At 29.5% G+C, this 13,417-nt stretch overlaps 4 protein-coding genes and 1 non-coding gene across 6 annotated transcripts; 3 read left to right on the top strand and 2 right to left on the bottom strand.

The window, feature by feature from the left end:
* Positions 1–1,065: 1,065 nt before the first annotated feature.
* LOC128963570 (uncharacterized) lies at positions 1,066–2,112 on the top strand. Its single transcript, XM_054310085.1, has 3 exons — positions 1,066–1,163; positions 1,229–1,752; positions 1,826–2,112. Exons 1-3 carry the CDS (start codon positions 1,066–1,068, stop codon positions 2,035–2,037), a joined length of 834 nt encoding a protein of 277 aa, XP_054166060.1. The 3' UTR covers positions 2,038–2,112.
* An 813-nt stretch (positions 2,113–2,925) lies between these two features.
* LOC128963406 (AP-3 complex subunit sigma-1-like) lies at positions 2,926–4,249 on the top strand. The gene is made up of 6 exons (XM_054309911.1): positions 2,926–3,052; positions 3,114–3,205; positions 3,284–3,395; positions 3,463–3,534; positions 3,640–3,747; positions 4,136–4,249. Exons 1-6 carry the CDS (start codon positions 2,984–2,986, stop codon positions 4,205–4,207), a joined length of 525 nt encoding a protein of 174 aa, XP_054165886.1. The 5' UTR covers positions 2,926–2,983; the 3' UTR covers positions 4,208–4,249.
* Positions 4,250–4,471: 222 nt separating this feature from the next.
* Positions 4,472–6,308, bottom strand: LOC128963405 (prolactin regulatory element-binding protein-like). The gene is made up of 5 exons (XM_054309910.1): positions 5,962–6,308; positions 5,161–5,907; positions 4,946–5,102; positions 4,646–4,878; positions 4,472–4,583 (listed from the first exon to the last, which is right to left on the bottom strand). The coding sequence occupies exons 1-5, from the start codon at positions 6,173–6,175 to the stop codon at positions 4,498–4,500; spliced, it is 1,437 nt and encodes a 478-aa protein (XP_054165885.1). The 5' UTR covers positions 6,176–6,308; the 3' UTR covers positions 4,472–4,497.
* A 1,583-nt stretch (positions 6,309–7,891) lies between these two features.
* Trnal-caa (transfer RNA leucine (anticodon CAA)) lies at positions 7,892–8,019 on the top strand. Its single transcript has 2 exons — positions 7,892–7,929; positions 7,974–8,019. It is a non-coding gene; the product is annotated as a tRNA-Leu (tRNA).
* Positions 8,020–8,471: 452 nt separating this feature from the next.
* Positions 8,472–13,097, bottom strand: LOC128963404 (probable phospholipid-transporting ATPase IA). Of its 2 annotated transcripts, XM_054309909.1 has the most exons (9): positions 13,042–13,097; positions 12,052–12,646; positions 11,298–11,974; positions 10,876–11,240; positions 10,560–10,814; positions 10,136–10,503; positions 9,848–10,078; positions 9,323–9,793; positions 8,472–9,240 (listed from the first exon to the last, which is right to left on the bottom strand). In XM_054309909.1, the coding sequence occupies exons 2-9, from the start codon at positions 12,566–12,568 to the stop codon at positions 8,681–8,683; spliced, it is 3,444 nt and encodes a 1,147-aa protein (XP_054165884.1). In that variant the 5' UTR covers positions 12,569–12,646; positions 13,042–13,097; the 3' UTR covers positions 8,472–8,680. The 2 variants fall into 2 exon arrangements, with proteins under 2 accessions (XP_054165884.1, XP_054165882.1); XM_054309907.1 differs by lacking the exon at positions 13,042–13,097 and having other exon boundaries at positions 12,052–12,804.
* Positions 13,098–13,417: the final 320 nt, after the last annotated feature.

Below are 13,417 nucleotides of genomic sequence, written 5' to 3'. Positions count from 1 at the left end.
ATATTTCTATATTACAAATTAAAAAATGAATATAAATATATAAATACAGTCTATTAACTAATCTTTTTTATTTTAATAAAATTAATGGCGAATTTCGATGAATTTTAATTATATTGTTATTCATTCATATTTTTCGGAAATAATATTACAAGTAATAAAAAAAATAAACAAGGACAATTCTATTTAAATGAAAATAAAGTATTTTCAAAAAGTCTTATTATGTCATAATACTAATAATAATACAGTACTGTATAATTCAGTATAATATTAACAATTTTATTTATTTATTTTTTGTATGTTTTCCTAATCTTTTAATCTCAATTACAAACTAATGTGATTTGCATTATTCATATTCAATATAACTTATATTATATAAGAATAAATTGTTTACTTTATATTTTTATATCTCATAATTTTATATAACTTATAATTAATTTTTTAAAATAGAAAATAATAAATAATATTAGTTAATATTTAAAAATTAAAAAAATTGTTTACATCTTAAAAATTAGATAATTCAAAGTATAAAGTCTAAAACATTGAATTTAAAAACAGATTTTTCTGATTAGATATTTACTTGGGTTTGTCTTAAAAAATCCTTCATTAATTATTAGTTAAATTTTTTTTAAACTTTAATTTTTATAAATAAAATATAGCTTAAAATAAAACATTATTTTTTCATAAGATTTATAAGAAACATGTTTATCAAATTAATATTGTTTAGCAAAATAATACTTTTTTTATGATACGAAAAACAAATTTGTTGTAAATATTAATAATTAAAATAAAATTTTTGTCAATTAGAGCGACGCCTCTCTAGATATGTCACAAAAGATATGACATTTAAGTAATTGTGAAATACTATTACTATTTGAAGCAAAACTTTTGTCCAAAAAGAGTCAAAAGTGTAATAAAAAATTTATAACGATTACGATATTCACGAAAAACATTTAATTGCATTATAAAGATTGGTTTTGAATTGATTAATATAAAGTTTGTTAATATAATAAATTTTAGTACGGTATATATTTGTATAAAAATTATAATTATTTAAACTTACATAATATGGACATTAATACGGATGCCTTTAATCGCGTCAATAGTGCTCATATTAGAGATGCTAACAATTTAATTGATAAAATTATTGATGAAAATCAAGACAGGTTAAACAAATAATTTAAGTTAATTTTATTTTGATATAAAATTTTTATTTTATTAAATATAATAGATTTGACATAGTTTTTGACATCGGGTGCGGCAGCGGTAATGTTACGGCTCTATTGAATCAAAGGATATTATGCAACAAATTATTTGCTATTGATATTGATATGCGAATGATTAAGTTTGCAAAAACTAACTATAGTTCACCAAAAATACAATATATGGTTCAGGATATTGGTGTCGAATGGGATCAATTAGATTCAAGTCTTAAACAACTGGAAGGAAAAGTATCGCTTGTTTTTTCTAATCGGGTTCTCCATTGGGTTGAGAACAAGGAGTTGGCGACCAAAAATTTGTACCGATTTCTGGCTCCTAATGGAAAGCTCTATACAAATATTACAACACTTTGGGATGTGTTTTGTGATTTACTACCAAATGAGAGGTCAAAAATGGAAAGTTTAGTCAAAATTCCATCAAAAGAGAAACAAATCGATAATTGGAGAACAGCTCTCACGGCTTCGGGATTTAAAAATATTGACATCGAGTTCATGATTCTCAGACAACTGTACCCAAGCGATCATTTCAAAAATAGTTAGTATTGTTGTAATCATTTATTTATTTGCAATTTAATTATCGCATTAATGTTATTACTATTTTTTAATAGTTTTGTTGCCGTACTTTCCAAATTTGACAAAAAAATATTTGGTAGAAAAGGATCCAATCAAACGAAACGAAATCATGGCTTCGGGTCTTAAAGATGTGGTTAAACAGTCTATTATAAAATATCACAGTCGGGAACTACCAAATGGTGATAATAATGAAGAAACACTGTTTGAATTGGATTACGGACAGTGCAGAATCACTGCCAGTAACTAAACTTATTATAATTGCAAAAATGTACTCAAAGTTATTTTTTAATTAAATTAAAATATCATTAAATTGTTTTGTGTTAAAAAAAAGTTGTTTAATTGTATTAATTTTAAAATTGGAAATTTTTTGTTTAATCAGATAATTATTTGAATAATCTTAATAAACTTAGTTTTATTATAATTATAGCATATGCTTAATATTATATGCAGTTTTAAGTAATGATACAAATATTGATAGTTAAATAGTTAATGACTAAATAATGATAGTTATTACTGAATAAATAAAACGCATATTTAATCATATTTTAGTTATCGTCAAGCTATGAAAACATAGATATGTAACTATAAATGTGATAATATAAATATGATCCGGTAATTTGTAATATAAAGCAGCATTTTCGTCCATTTTATAGTACATTTTTTTGTTAGTAAAAATATTTATGAATATAACAGAATAATTTAAAATTATATTTTTGTTAATGTCTTTTACAATTATAGCACATATTTTTAATTTGTTGTTTTAAAAATATTTTGATGCAGTACATTATATTTATATTTGTATATTATGTTATATGTAATAATAATAAATTTTATAAAAATGGCATATTATTTCTAAATATATACTGTAAATACTAAAAATTAGATTAAACTTAATTATTTAAATAAATTATATAAACTATTAAACCCATCTACGTTTTCACAGTCTAGTAATGATATCATAAAATTTGATTGATATAAACATATTTTGAACAAAACTATAGTCAATGTAATATAAACTATAATATCTCTTAATAAACTTAATAATCAATAATAAGTAATCTAATCACAAATTAATATACAATTGATTTTATTGTTTTAGTATATAAAATAAATGTTTACTGAAAAGAAATAACACAATTATTAAAAATTGTCTGAAAATAATTTTATTGTTTTAATTTTAATTAATTGTAAAAATGATTCGTGCGGTTTTGATATTCAATCATAAGGGCAAACCAAGGCTCACTAAATTTTATGAACATTTCGTATGATTTTTTTAAAAATTTAACACAAGTTTTTGTTTATGACATTTTGGTCAACAAATAGGCTGAAGATGTGCAACAAAAGATAATTAAAGAAACATTTCAATTGGTGTCCACTCGTGACGATCACGTGTGTAATGTCCTCCACGCCGGCGTGTAATGAATTATAATTTCATTTGACATCAGACCATAGATTTTGCAACAAATATTTTAAAAGTATTTTTTGTTATACAGATTGGTTGACGATTCCGACTTTAAGCTTATTTACAGACACTATGCAACTCTATATTTTGTGATGTGTGCGGACACGGCTGAGAGTGAACTCGGCATTCTTGACCTAATTCAGGTGATTGTATCGACAATTTGTTTAGAAATTACAATAAAACTATTTTTTACAAACAATTAACTAATAGATATTTGTTGAGGCACTCGACCAATGCTTTGATACGGTTTGTGAATTGGATCTCATCTTTAACTCGGATAAGGTGTTTATATTGTTAAATACATATACTTTACAATTAACTTAAAAAATTATTTTCAATTAATAATATTTGTCTGTTATTTGACAAATAATATCTCATATATGATAGGTTCACAATATATTGAATGAGATCATAATGGGTGGACTCGTGTTAGAGACCAGTCTTCAAGAGATTCTCTTAAGAATCGAAGAGCAGACCAAACTTGAGAAACAAATGGTGTGTTTGGGCATTGATTGTGAATCACTGATTGCTATTTGAATTACTTTTCGGTTGCAATTATCACTAATATTTTAAGTGATTCATAAAAACTAATGTTTTATTATTTTTTACTGTTATCCTCTTTAACTCTCAGATGAATTATTAGCTTATATTTTTAAAAGTTATCTCAATAATTATAGGATCAAATTTTGTCTAATTTAATCTCATTAATTGCTGTATTATTTTATAAGTATTATATGAAAGAGCTATTGTATATCAGATAGCAATCAATGATATTAAAATAATCCATGTCATAATAATAGTAACCCAATTTAAATTAATAATATTGACATCAATGTAGTTAATGTTACTAATAATCATCAAATTCGTGATCACTTTTTATTAGACTAACAAAATTCAGAGTCATTTACCAGAAGTTCATTGTCTTTCAGTCAAACCGTTTATTGTCTATAAATAAAGCGATGTTTTTTTAAAATTAGTCTTTTATGGCACTTATTATCTTTCAGGAGTCACCACTACGAGCAGCTAATACAGTGCTTACAAAAGTCAATATTACCGGACATATTATGAACATAACACATGATTTAAAGAAGGCTTATAATAATATTTGAAAACATATAATAATTTATTTTTTTCAGAAACAAATAATCAAATTAAATAAATAATTCTTTTTAAGTTACAGTAATTTAAACCATTCACAAAATATAAAAATTACAACGAAATTGTATAAATAAAAATTAGTTTAATTTAAATTCCCAAATAACTCATTAAAATATAAATAATTAACATAAAAATGATGAAGAAAGCAGTGGATCCTAAAAATCCAAGAGTTGCTGTTAAATATAAAAAAAGATAATTTAATAAGTATTACATCAATCAATAATAAACTATTTACCTCTTTTGGGAATGTGATGGACAACAATATGATTATCAACAGAAACGCTGACGAGTGAGGCTTCGTTACCACCAGTTAGCTGTTGTGTGGCTTCAGTTGACTTCAAAAACTCAACTGCGGTAACAAATATGTTGTGTGCGGCCGATAAATGGTAGACCCTTTGCAAACTAAATGCTATATAAACATCTACAGAACCAGTTAATGTACCCACACCTATAAATCGACCATCATCACTATCATGACAATATTATAGCAATTAATAATTAAATATAAAAAACATATACCAATAATCAAACAAACCTAACAGATATTGTTGAAAGACTCTCATTGCCAGCACTAACCATTAGTTCCGGTTTATATGATTGTGTACTCCATTTACAAATATATGAACTTTTGGCAGGTTTTGAGTGAATCAATGGATTCATTATTGTGACTAAACTATAATTATTTGTATCACCTAAAAATATATATACAAATACTATAAAACAATATTATTTAAAAAATATAATAAATACCTTGAATGGGGACATACCTACAGCCCCTATAAATATATTTATTTAAAACGACACCGTTTTTGCCGTTTTCAGTACTTTTATCTTTAGGTAATTCATAGATAAGTTCTGTCTTCAGTTTTCCATCGCTTGTATTCCATATAAAGCCCTTTGAATCGCGAGAAACGCTAACAATTTGTGTTCCGTTGCTATTGATGTCCAAATCGTCGACTTCGTTAGTATGAGCTTTGATGACAAGAATTTGAGTCAATTTTGGTAACGACCAAAGTCTTATGTGACCATCAGATCCTCCTGTTATCAACATATTACCCTCAGAAGAAAATTTTACAATTTTTTGAAAAGATTCCTCAACATTGCTATTGAAATCTGTTTTAAAAAACTTTTGCTGTTTTATATCAAATGTAAAGTCTGGGACACCATTTGTCTCGTCAGACATCTTAGGCTTTGAATCTTTGCGGGAATGTTGTCTTATCACTGGTTGTTCTGCATCTTGAGTTTGACTATTACTAGCGTTGATATCATTTTCTTTATCTAATGATTCAGATCTCGAGCTAAGTCGTCGTCTACGAAGTGATACTTCTGAATAAGACCTCTCTCTTCTAGTGGGAGATGAAGAGCTCTCTCTGCGTCTGCTCTCGACATTGAGTTTGAGGTCGTATTGAGTGCAGAGTCCATCCATACCACCGCAAAACAGTTGATAACAATAATTGTCTTTCGGGACGACACACATATTCATGACAGCCCGCGAACCTAACATTAAAAACAGGTCAGTTTTGTCACCAGTTTAACCAAATCAAGACATACCGGTGTCGTAATGTGTGATAAGCCTGGCTTTACATGAGTTGCTGTGACTGTCGTAAACCAGTTCATAGACATCAAGATTGTTGGCCACACCAGTCTTGGACGGACCACCTCCGCCGGCCACCAAAATATGTCGCTCCGATAGTGTCCGTACACTATATATCGGAAAGTTAACCCTCGCCAACAAATGACTCAAAACCGACATCTCTTGTGACATCAATGACCAAACAATTATCACTTAATGAATCCAATGAAACCACTTTTCACTTCATTTAGTGATGTATTGAGTAATCAATTCAATGAAAGACACGTAAGTTTATCAACACTTGGTTTCTATGGTTTCATAACATTATATCAATTACGACCAAAATTCAAACAATAACTTATATTAACTTTTATATCATTTAATTATTAATTAATTAAAATAATTTAATTATAAACTTATAATAAATATTTGATAAACTTTTATTAAAATATGATATATACGTAAATTGTCGCAAAAGTACATTAAATGTGATAATCAATTATTTACCGTAAATTAGAAAACAATAATCTCTTTAGAAATTATGATTTAATCAATGATTTGGTTGATTACCATCTTTTATAAGGTCTTTGATTGTAATTATTATAAGACTGTCTATTATAATGATGTCCACCACTTCCTCCACCTCTTCTATTATCATAATTGTGTCTATTATGTGATCCATATTTRTGTTGATTGTCCCGAAATCTGTCGCGACCACCACTTTTGCCATAATATCCCCAAATAATTGGTGGCAAAGAAACTTGTTTTTCAACACATCGTTTGTATTCATCGTCGTCTTCAGTATACCTCATATGATATTTCTCTTCAAACGCCTTCAATTGGTCGTCAATATTATCTTCATTGCTATTTTCATCGACATCTTCTAACTTACGTTTAAAACTATTGTCATCTGTGACTCCATCGGTGTCTTCAGTTTCCGAATCTGACGATAATTTTCTCTTTGAAGACATTGTTTCAAATGATATATAAATTAATATTAATTTTTTGATGAATTATTGTATTATTAATATTGTGTTTATGTTTGATATATTAAAACACATGAATAACGTCTAAAAAGTGGTAAACATTTAGTTAAAGACCTAAAGATTTAAATTGTCATAAATTATATTATATTTAATTTATAGTTATTAATGACATTTAAAAAAAACAATACAAACAATGACTAAATAAATTGAAAAGTAATTATAATATTTAATAAACAAATAATCTTTAATTGGTTTGTTGTTTATCAATGTTTTTGTCGCCGAAATGATTGAAATTAATAGCCATTAATCTCATTGCGGCCACCGATAGGATAACAGTAGCCAAACACGAACTACCAATTAGTGACCACTTTGTCATTGAATGTCTCGCAGTGTATGTCTTGTACCCGATATATGAGGCCAAAGCAGTCAGTCCTCCGCCGCCAATGAGCCGACACTCGAGACAATCTTTGGGACCATTCGTTGATGTGGTTCGCGTCGACAACAGTCTGTCCAACATTTTATTAACTATTTATTTCACACAATAATACAGTATTTTATCATAAATATGATATTGTTTACACTTATTGTGTTTTTGGTATTTAATAAGTTTTAATTAATTGTGATAAATATTTTGTTAGTTTTTACTAAAAGAAAATATACATAAATTAAATATTTAACGAAACAAATCATTTATTGTAAGTTTTGTCCGCAAATTAATAGTTAAAACAATTAATTAATTATTATTATTGAAACAGTGTTTAAAAGTTACATCACATGCAGACTATCTGATAATGTATTGGAAATTGCAATAATAAAGTGCATTAAAATACAGTATTGAAAATATACGGTATATAACTCTGATATATACTATGATTGAAGTGTATGTAAGTGTAACCTCCCGTTCCCTTTAATAGTCATATCAGTCAGGATGGCCGAGCGGTCTAAGGCGCCAGACTCAAGGGTTACATTCCCTTCACTAGAGTACTACTAGTGCTTACTGAGCCTTCTGGTCCACGAATGTGGGCGTGGGTTCGAATCCCACTTCTGACAAAATTATTTTTTCTATTATACACTATATTTATATATTTAATATAACTTTATATTTTACTCTACATTTGTATCATATTTATTATTCTCCATTAATATTCTAACATTTATTATATATTCAAAAATAATTTTATTTTATTATTACTTTTTAAATCATGTAAATATAAGACAATACAGAACATTATACAGAACATAATATCATAAATAAATAAATCTTCAAAATAGTAATAATTATTAAATTTGTTATTTACCTTAAATTTATAATAAAATTATGTATTTTTTAATATTTCAAATTTTATAATTTGTTTAATTTTTGATACATTTGTTATATAGTATTTTGAAGGATAAACTCTTTTTCAGTAAACCTACAAAAATAAGCAATAGTTATAAGAAAAATTAGTAAATTAACTGAAAAAATAATTATATGCCAAATTATCTTAGTATTTAATAACCGGTAATAAATAATTTTTAAATGAAATAAGTGATTAACAATGGATTAAAATAATATATTTGTGAATAAACTTTTATGATTTGCAATTATAATTAATAAAAATATTTACAAATAAACTCAAAAAAGTATGACTAACACTAAAATCACATATAAATCAATTGGGATTTTTGTCGAAAACTTTATCATTAGTTGTGACTAATAAACTCTTTGAACTCATATTCCCGAAGGTTTGGAACGCGTCGTGTCATAAACTCGGATCAGTTTTGACTGTGGAACAGCTCCGTGTTCTTCCTGTGAGAAGGCGTATCCGTGTTGGAGATCCAGTTCAACCTCTTGTCGATGTCTGACGCGGTCATCCTTAGACTTATCGCGTTTCCTATGAAACACATTCTTAAACATTCGCGCCGTCTCTAAAAGCATAGACTGTTGCGATGGACTGTTTGCTAATTCCATTTCAATTATTTGATCGGTCAATGTCTTGAAACAGGTCCGCGATATCAACTTATATGATATATCAATGAGTAGTGCACTTAACGGAATGATTGCTATTCCAAACCAGAAAATACCCGAAGAAAATATCATTTGATCGATACCTGACATATCGGCGCCAACAATATGCAAGAGTTGCCATATTCTTGAATAAATGATCAAAAATATAAACCACATAACTATTGAACCCCATATTGCCAAATGTGTGACCCAAGTCCACGAACTTATTTCAAGTCCAGCTTTCAAACAAACTGTAATAACAGTATAGGTAAACAACATATTGCCTATAATTTATAAATATATTTAACAAATTAGTGTCAATTAACAAAAGATATACAGATTATATATCGATCAGTTAACACATACCAAACACTAAATATCCGCCGTCAGCTCTTCCATGTTGCCAAAGGGTGTCGTTTTGGACAGTAAAATAAGTCAACCAAAAAAGTAATAACGAGTGCCAAACACCGGACATAATCCATGTCCAGAACAGTCTGACATTAAAATTTTCGTTATGTGTTTTATAAAGTGCTGGATATTTAATCATAGTTTCAGCCGAACACTGTCTATCAAACAATCCGATAACCACTGGAGGCGCCGCTGTAAAGATGACATTATAAAGACTAAGAGACCATCGATCAAATGCCGCCTGACCTGACCAGGCAGACACAGATGCAAACCATAACTCCAATATATAGAGTGCAATATTCTTATAAAATGAATAAAGTATTAATTTGCATAATCGGAACATAGACCACGAGCCATGAACTAGAAGAAGACGGGACAGGAATCTGAACTGTGCGATTGCATAATCAGAGGAATGTACTGCTTGTAGACCTATTGATAAATTAGATGTAAATAACAACTATAAATCAAGTTATCACTACTAACCTTCTTGTCCTGATATACCGACCCCAACATTAGCAGCTCTAATCATAGCCACATCATTAGCTCCGTCACCAATTGCTAACGTTATTGATTTAGTAGACTTTTTAACCGCTTCTACAATCTCTGCCTTCTGTGCCGGTGATACGCGACAACATATAACGGATTTGCATTTTAAAGCCATTTCCATAAATAGTTGTCTTAATTCAGGAGTCATTGCAAAGTTTAAAGTTTTTCCTTAAAATGTTAAATCATATAATTTAGTATTATTTAAATGTATAATCAGTTACATACCATCAATAATAAAAGCCACCTCTCGTTGTGCATCCTTAAGCTGATTGTGTGCCTCATTAAGTGAATCTCTTGTATTATCTAACGAGTCGTCATCAATGACAATGTGAAGCATTCCTGTTTGTAATAGTTTACAACTGTGGCCAATATTGATAGCTGTTTCTTGTTTATCACCGGTCAAAACCCATATATGAATGCCTGCCTTAAGCAATGTATCAATAGTTTCCGGAACTCCATCTTGAAGTTTATCTTCAATTGCTGTCGAACCGACTAATCTTAAATTATTTTCTATTTTAGCCATAACTTCATTAATGTATTGTTCTTTACTCATGCCATTTGGTCCCGAATCCATAATCTGTGATTCAGTATATCTAAAGCAATGCTCATTATTAGTCACATAAAAAATTATAAAAACAATTGTTTATACCTTTTATTCCACTCTTGATATGTATTCTCTTCAATGTCAACGACAGCACAGCAAAGTGTGCGAAGACCTTCAGAAGCAAAGTTTGAAAGATGTCGTTCTGTTATATCACCAAAAAGTGATGTCTCAGCCAATCGGTCGTAAATCATAGAATCGGCGCCTTTTATGTATAGTTTGATCTTTCCTTCGGGTGTTCGCACTATTGTCGACATTCTTTTGCGATCAGATGTAAAGTCAAGAACATTTAAAATTTCATATCTGTTTAAGAAATAATTATTTTTGTAATTGTTTTGAATTTTCTTATAAACACAAAAAATACTTTTCTTCAGTTCCTAAAGCATTAATAAAGACATATTGAGGAGTTCTTGCAGTAAATTCAAATCCAATTTGTTGTGCGCCGCGAACCAGAGCCGCTTCATCAGGACTGGCGCCTTGATATCGAATAAGAGGCTTACCGTCATTTGTAGTCTCATTTGGAACCACTTCTGGTACCACTGTTTGACAGACAGACAGTAAAGTCAAAAATTCTTTTATATAATAAGCATCCGATTGATTGGATTTCATTCTTTCAATCAAATTTTTGAAATCATATTCAGTGTAGACCTGACCAGCGATCGAGCATTTCTTAAACTCCATTACATTGCGGGTCAGAGTTCCTGTTTTATCAGACAATATGTATTTAACCTAAAATAAAATAAATAATTACAATTACAATCACTAAAATGCAAATAAATCTCATACTTGTCCTAATTCTTCGTTAAGATTAGAAGTACGAGCCATAGCAGGTGTGTCCGTCTCTTCGCAATACATTTCAATGTCGGCATTAATAAATGATGCCTGAATAAAGCGAACCATCTCAAGAGTTACTTGAAGTGATATTGGGATCAAATTATTGTATAAAATAATAAAAGTAAGCAAAACAAAGAAGTAATTGGATGATAGTTTGTCGTCCAAACCCCACAAATACCAGTGATCCTGATTTTGCTTCTTCCAGATATATGAAGCCGTGGCAGAGATTATACAAATAAATAATAAAATTGCAAACAACAAAATCGTTTGTTTATTTGTTATCTTTTCAACGTTTGACCTCTTGATGGGCGCCTGAACTGATGAATTCATCATTAGTTTGGTCTCATGACCCGTATATATGACACAACCAAATACCCAATTGGTGTTTCTGAGTTTGGCGCCCCTCAGCAATATGTTTTCGGGTGCGATCGCATACACCAATTCATTTAATTTAAGATTTCCGTGAAATTCATACAAATGACGATTCGGTGGATCGCATTGTATGGATGCTAAAGACAAATCACTGACTAATTGTTCACTATTTAGACAATGAGTTGTCTCCTTTAAGGAATGTCTTATTTTTAGATTAGTCTCTCCGTCAAGATTTGCAGTCTCAATGTAACACATGCCTAAAGATGTAAACAAATGAGTTTAAAAAACAATAGTCAACCTCTCAATTGTCAACATTTTCTACATTAGTTCTAACCGTTTGGTTCAGATGAAGCCAACAGAAATAGATCACTGGGAAAGAACTGATCGTTAGTGATCTTAACGATGTCTCCCACTTGGATCTGTTGCCAGTGTTTCCAATCCCACTGAGAGGTAAATTTGTTGAGTACGAGCACTAGACTACTGTTGACACCTCTGTCGGCGCGGTGTCTCTTGATGTCTTCAAAAGCCTCTTTAATGGCCGATACGGTCAGTATGAAGAAGAGCGGTATGGCTGTAGTGAAGCGTCCGGTGGGCGACACGTTTGGGATCTGTTGCATCAATGCGATGAACAGGAAGAATATATTAGAGTATCTGTGGAACTGTTCGAAGAGAAACTTTGGTACAAAAGTCACTAAATTGTATTTCGCTGTTGTTATGGCATTAGAGCAGTACTTGTGGCGACCAGTTATATACACAAGTCGTTTGGACCGCCCGTCCACAGCATTGTCCGCAATACCGCCCGTACTGGACGTCTCGTCGCCGAGTCTTTCCATTGGCAACTGATTACTCATGTGGTTCGGCGGCCATTCAATTGACCATAACTTCGGTCAATATCCATCACTACTGATCCCACTATGTATTGACTGTAACTGTGATGTCATGAAAGTAATATACAATACAAATGTTGTTTAAATATAAATATATTGACAAATATTAATACAACAAACATATAGTATATTGTATTCTATTGTATTGTCTTTACTATACAAACACTAATGTTATGGCAAACACTGCATTACAAACATGTAATGTAATGTATATGTAGTCATAATAATAATAATAATAATAATAATATTAGACTGCATTTCCTATTATATCGTGTATCGCATCTGACAGTCCATTAAAAGTAATATATTTATGCAATAACTACTATCACGTGATATATCAGTGATACTACTATACCACTAAAATACACTGTAATACTACTACTATTACAACTAAAGATATACAGTATATAAATTTATATACCTGTATATTGGTTTACCTTTTTGGATAATTTAATTGATGTCTAATTTAGCCTACTGTTCCCATAGACTATGGGCCATAGTTTACACATGTATTCTATAATACCCTGTAATTATAAACAATATATAAATAATAATTATTATTATCAGATTAAGGGACACTCCTATCTCCGACACTAACAACATTTAATAGGGCTTAAAGTTAGTGACATTATTATTATATTTATATAAGATATATTGAGGTTTGAGCTTTTTAATCAAAATATTGCACTAATTTTTTTAGTAAACATTTAATACCCAAAAAGCAGTTGAAACCGATTTTAACTTAATATATCGGCTCCGGTACGACAATTGCTTGTCATACAGTAAATCATATGTTAACACAATTTTAAAGTT

This window comes from Oppia nitens, unplaced genomic scaffold (assembly GCF_028296485.1).
Source record: "Oppia nitens isolate AA-2021 unplaced genomic scaffold, nextdenovo-longstitch-racon4-pilon3 scaffold7_pilon_pilon_pilon, whole genome shotgun sequence".
NCBI lineage: Eukaryota > Metazoa > Arthropoda > Arachnida > Sarcoptiformes > Oppiidae > Oppia > Oppia nitens.
Note: the sequence above shows the minus strand (reverse complement) of the source record. Positions and strands in the feature narration are given on the sequence as shown.

Excerpts from the sequence above, each read along its gene's own strand:
- LOC128963406 (XM_054309911.1), top strand. The coding sequence starts at position 2,984 with ATGATTCGTGCGGTTTTGATATTCAATCATAAGGGCAAACCAAGGCTC. Across the intron at positions 3,396-3,462 it reads GCATTCTTGACCTAATTCAG|ATATTTGTTGAGGCACTCGA; the intron begins GTGATTGTATCG and ends ATTAACTAATAG. Across the intron at positions 3,748-4,135 it reads CCAAACTTGAGAAACAAATG|ACTAACAAAATTCAGAGTCA; the intron begins GTGTGTTTGGGC and ends ACTTTTTATTAG.
- LOC128963404 (XM_054309909.1), bottom strand. The coding sequence starts at position 12,568 with ATGAGTAATCAGTTGCCAATGGAAAGACTCGGCGACGAGACGTCCAGT. Across the intron at positions 11,241-11,297 it reads TTAACGAAGAATTAGGACAA|GTTAAATACATATTGTCTGA; the intron begins GTATGAGATTTA and ends ATTTTATTTTAG. Across the intron at positions 9,241-9,322 it reads CGGCGGATATTTAGTGTTTG|GCAATATGTTGTTTACCTAT; the intron begins GTATGTGTTAAC and ends TATAAATTATAG.
- LOC128963405 (XM_054309910.1), bottom strand. The coding sequence starts at position 6,175 with ATGTCACAAGAGATGTCGGTTTTGAGTCATTTGTTGGCGAGGGTTAAC. Across the intron at positions 5,908-5,961 it reads TATCACACATTACGACACCG|GTTCGCGGGCTGTCATGAAT; the intron begins GTATGTCTTGAT and ends TTTTAATGTTAG. Across the intron at positions 4,584-4,645 it reads CCATCACATTCCCAAAAGAG|CAACTCTTGGATTTTTAGGA; the intron begins GTAAATAGTTTA and ends TATATTTAACAG.
- LOC128963570 (XM_054310085.1), top strand. The coding sequence starts at position 1,066 with ATGGACATTAATACGGATGCCTTTAATCGCGTCAATAGTGCTCATATT. Across the intron at positions 1,164-1,228 it reads ATTGATGAAAATCAAGACAG|ATTTGACATAGTTTTTGACA; the intron begins GTTAAACAAATA and ends TAAATATAATAG. Across the intron at positions 1,753-1,825 it reads AAGCGATCATTTCAAAAATA|TTTTGTTGCCGTACTTTCCA; the intron begins GTTAGTATTGTT and ends ATTTTTTAATAG.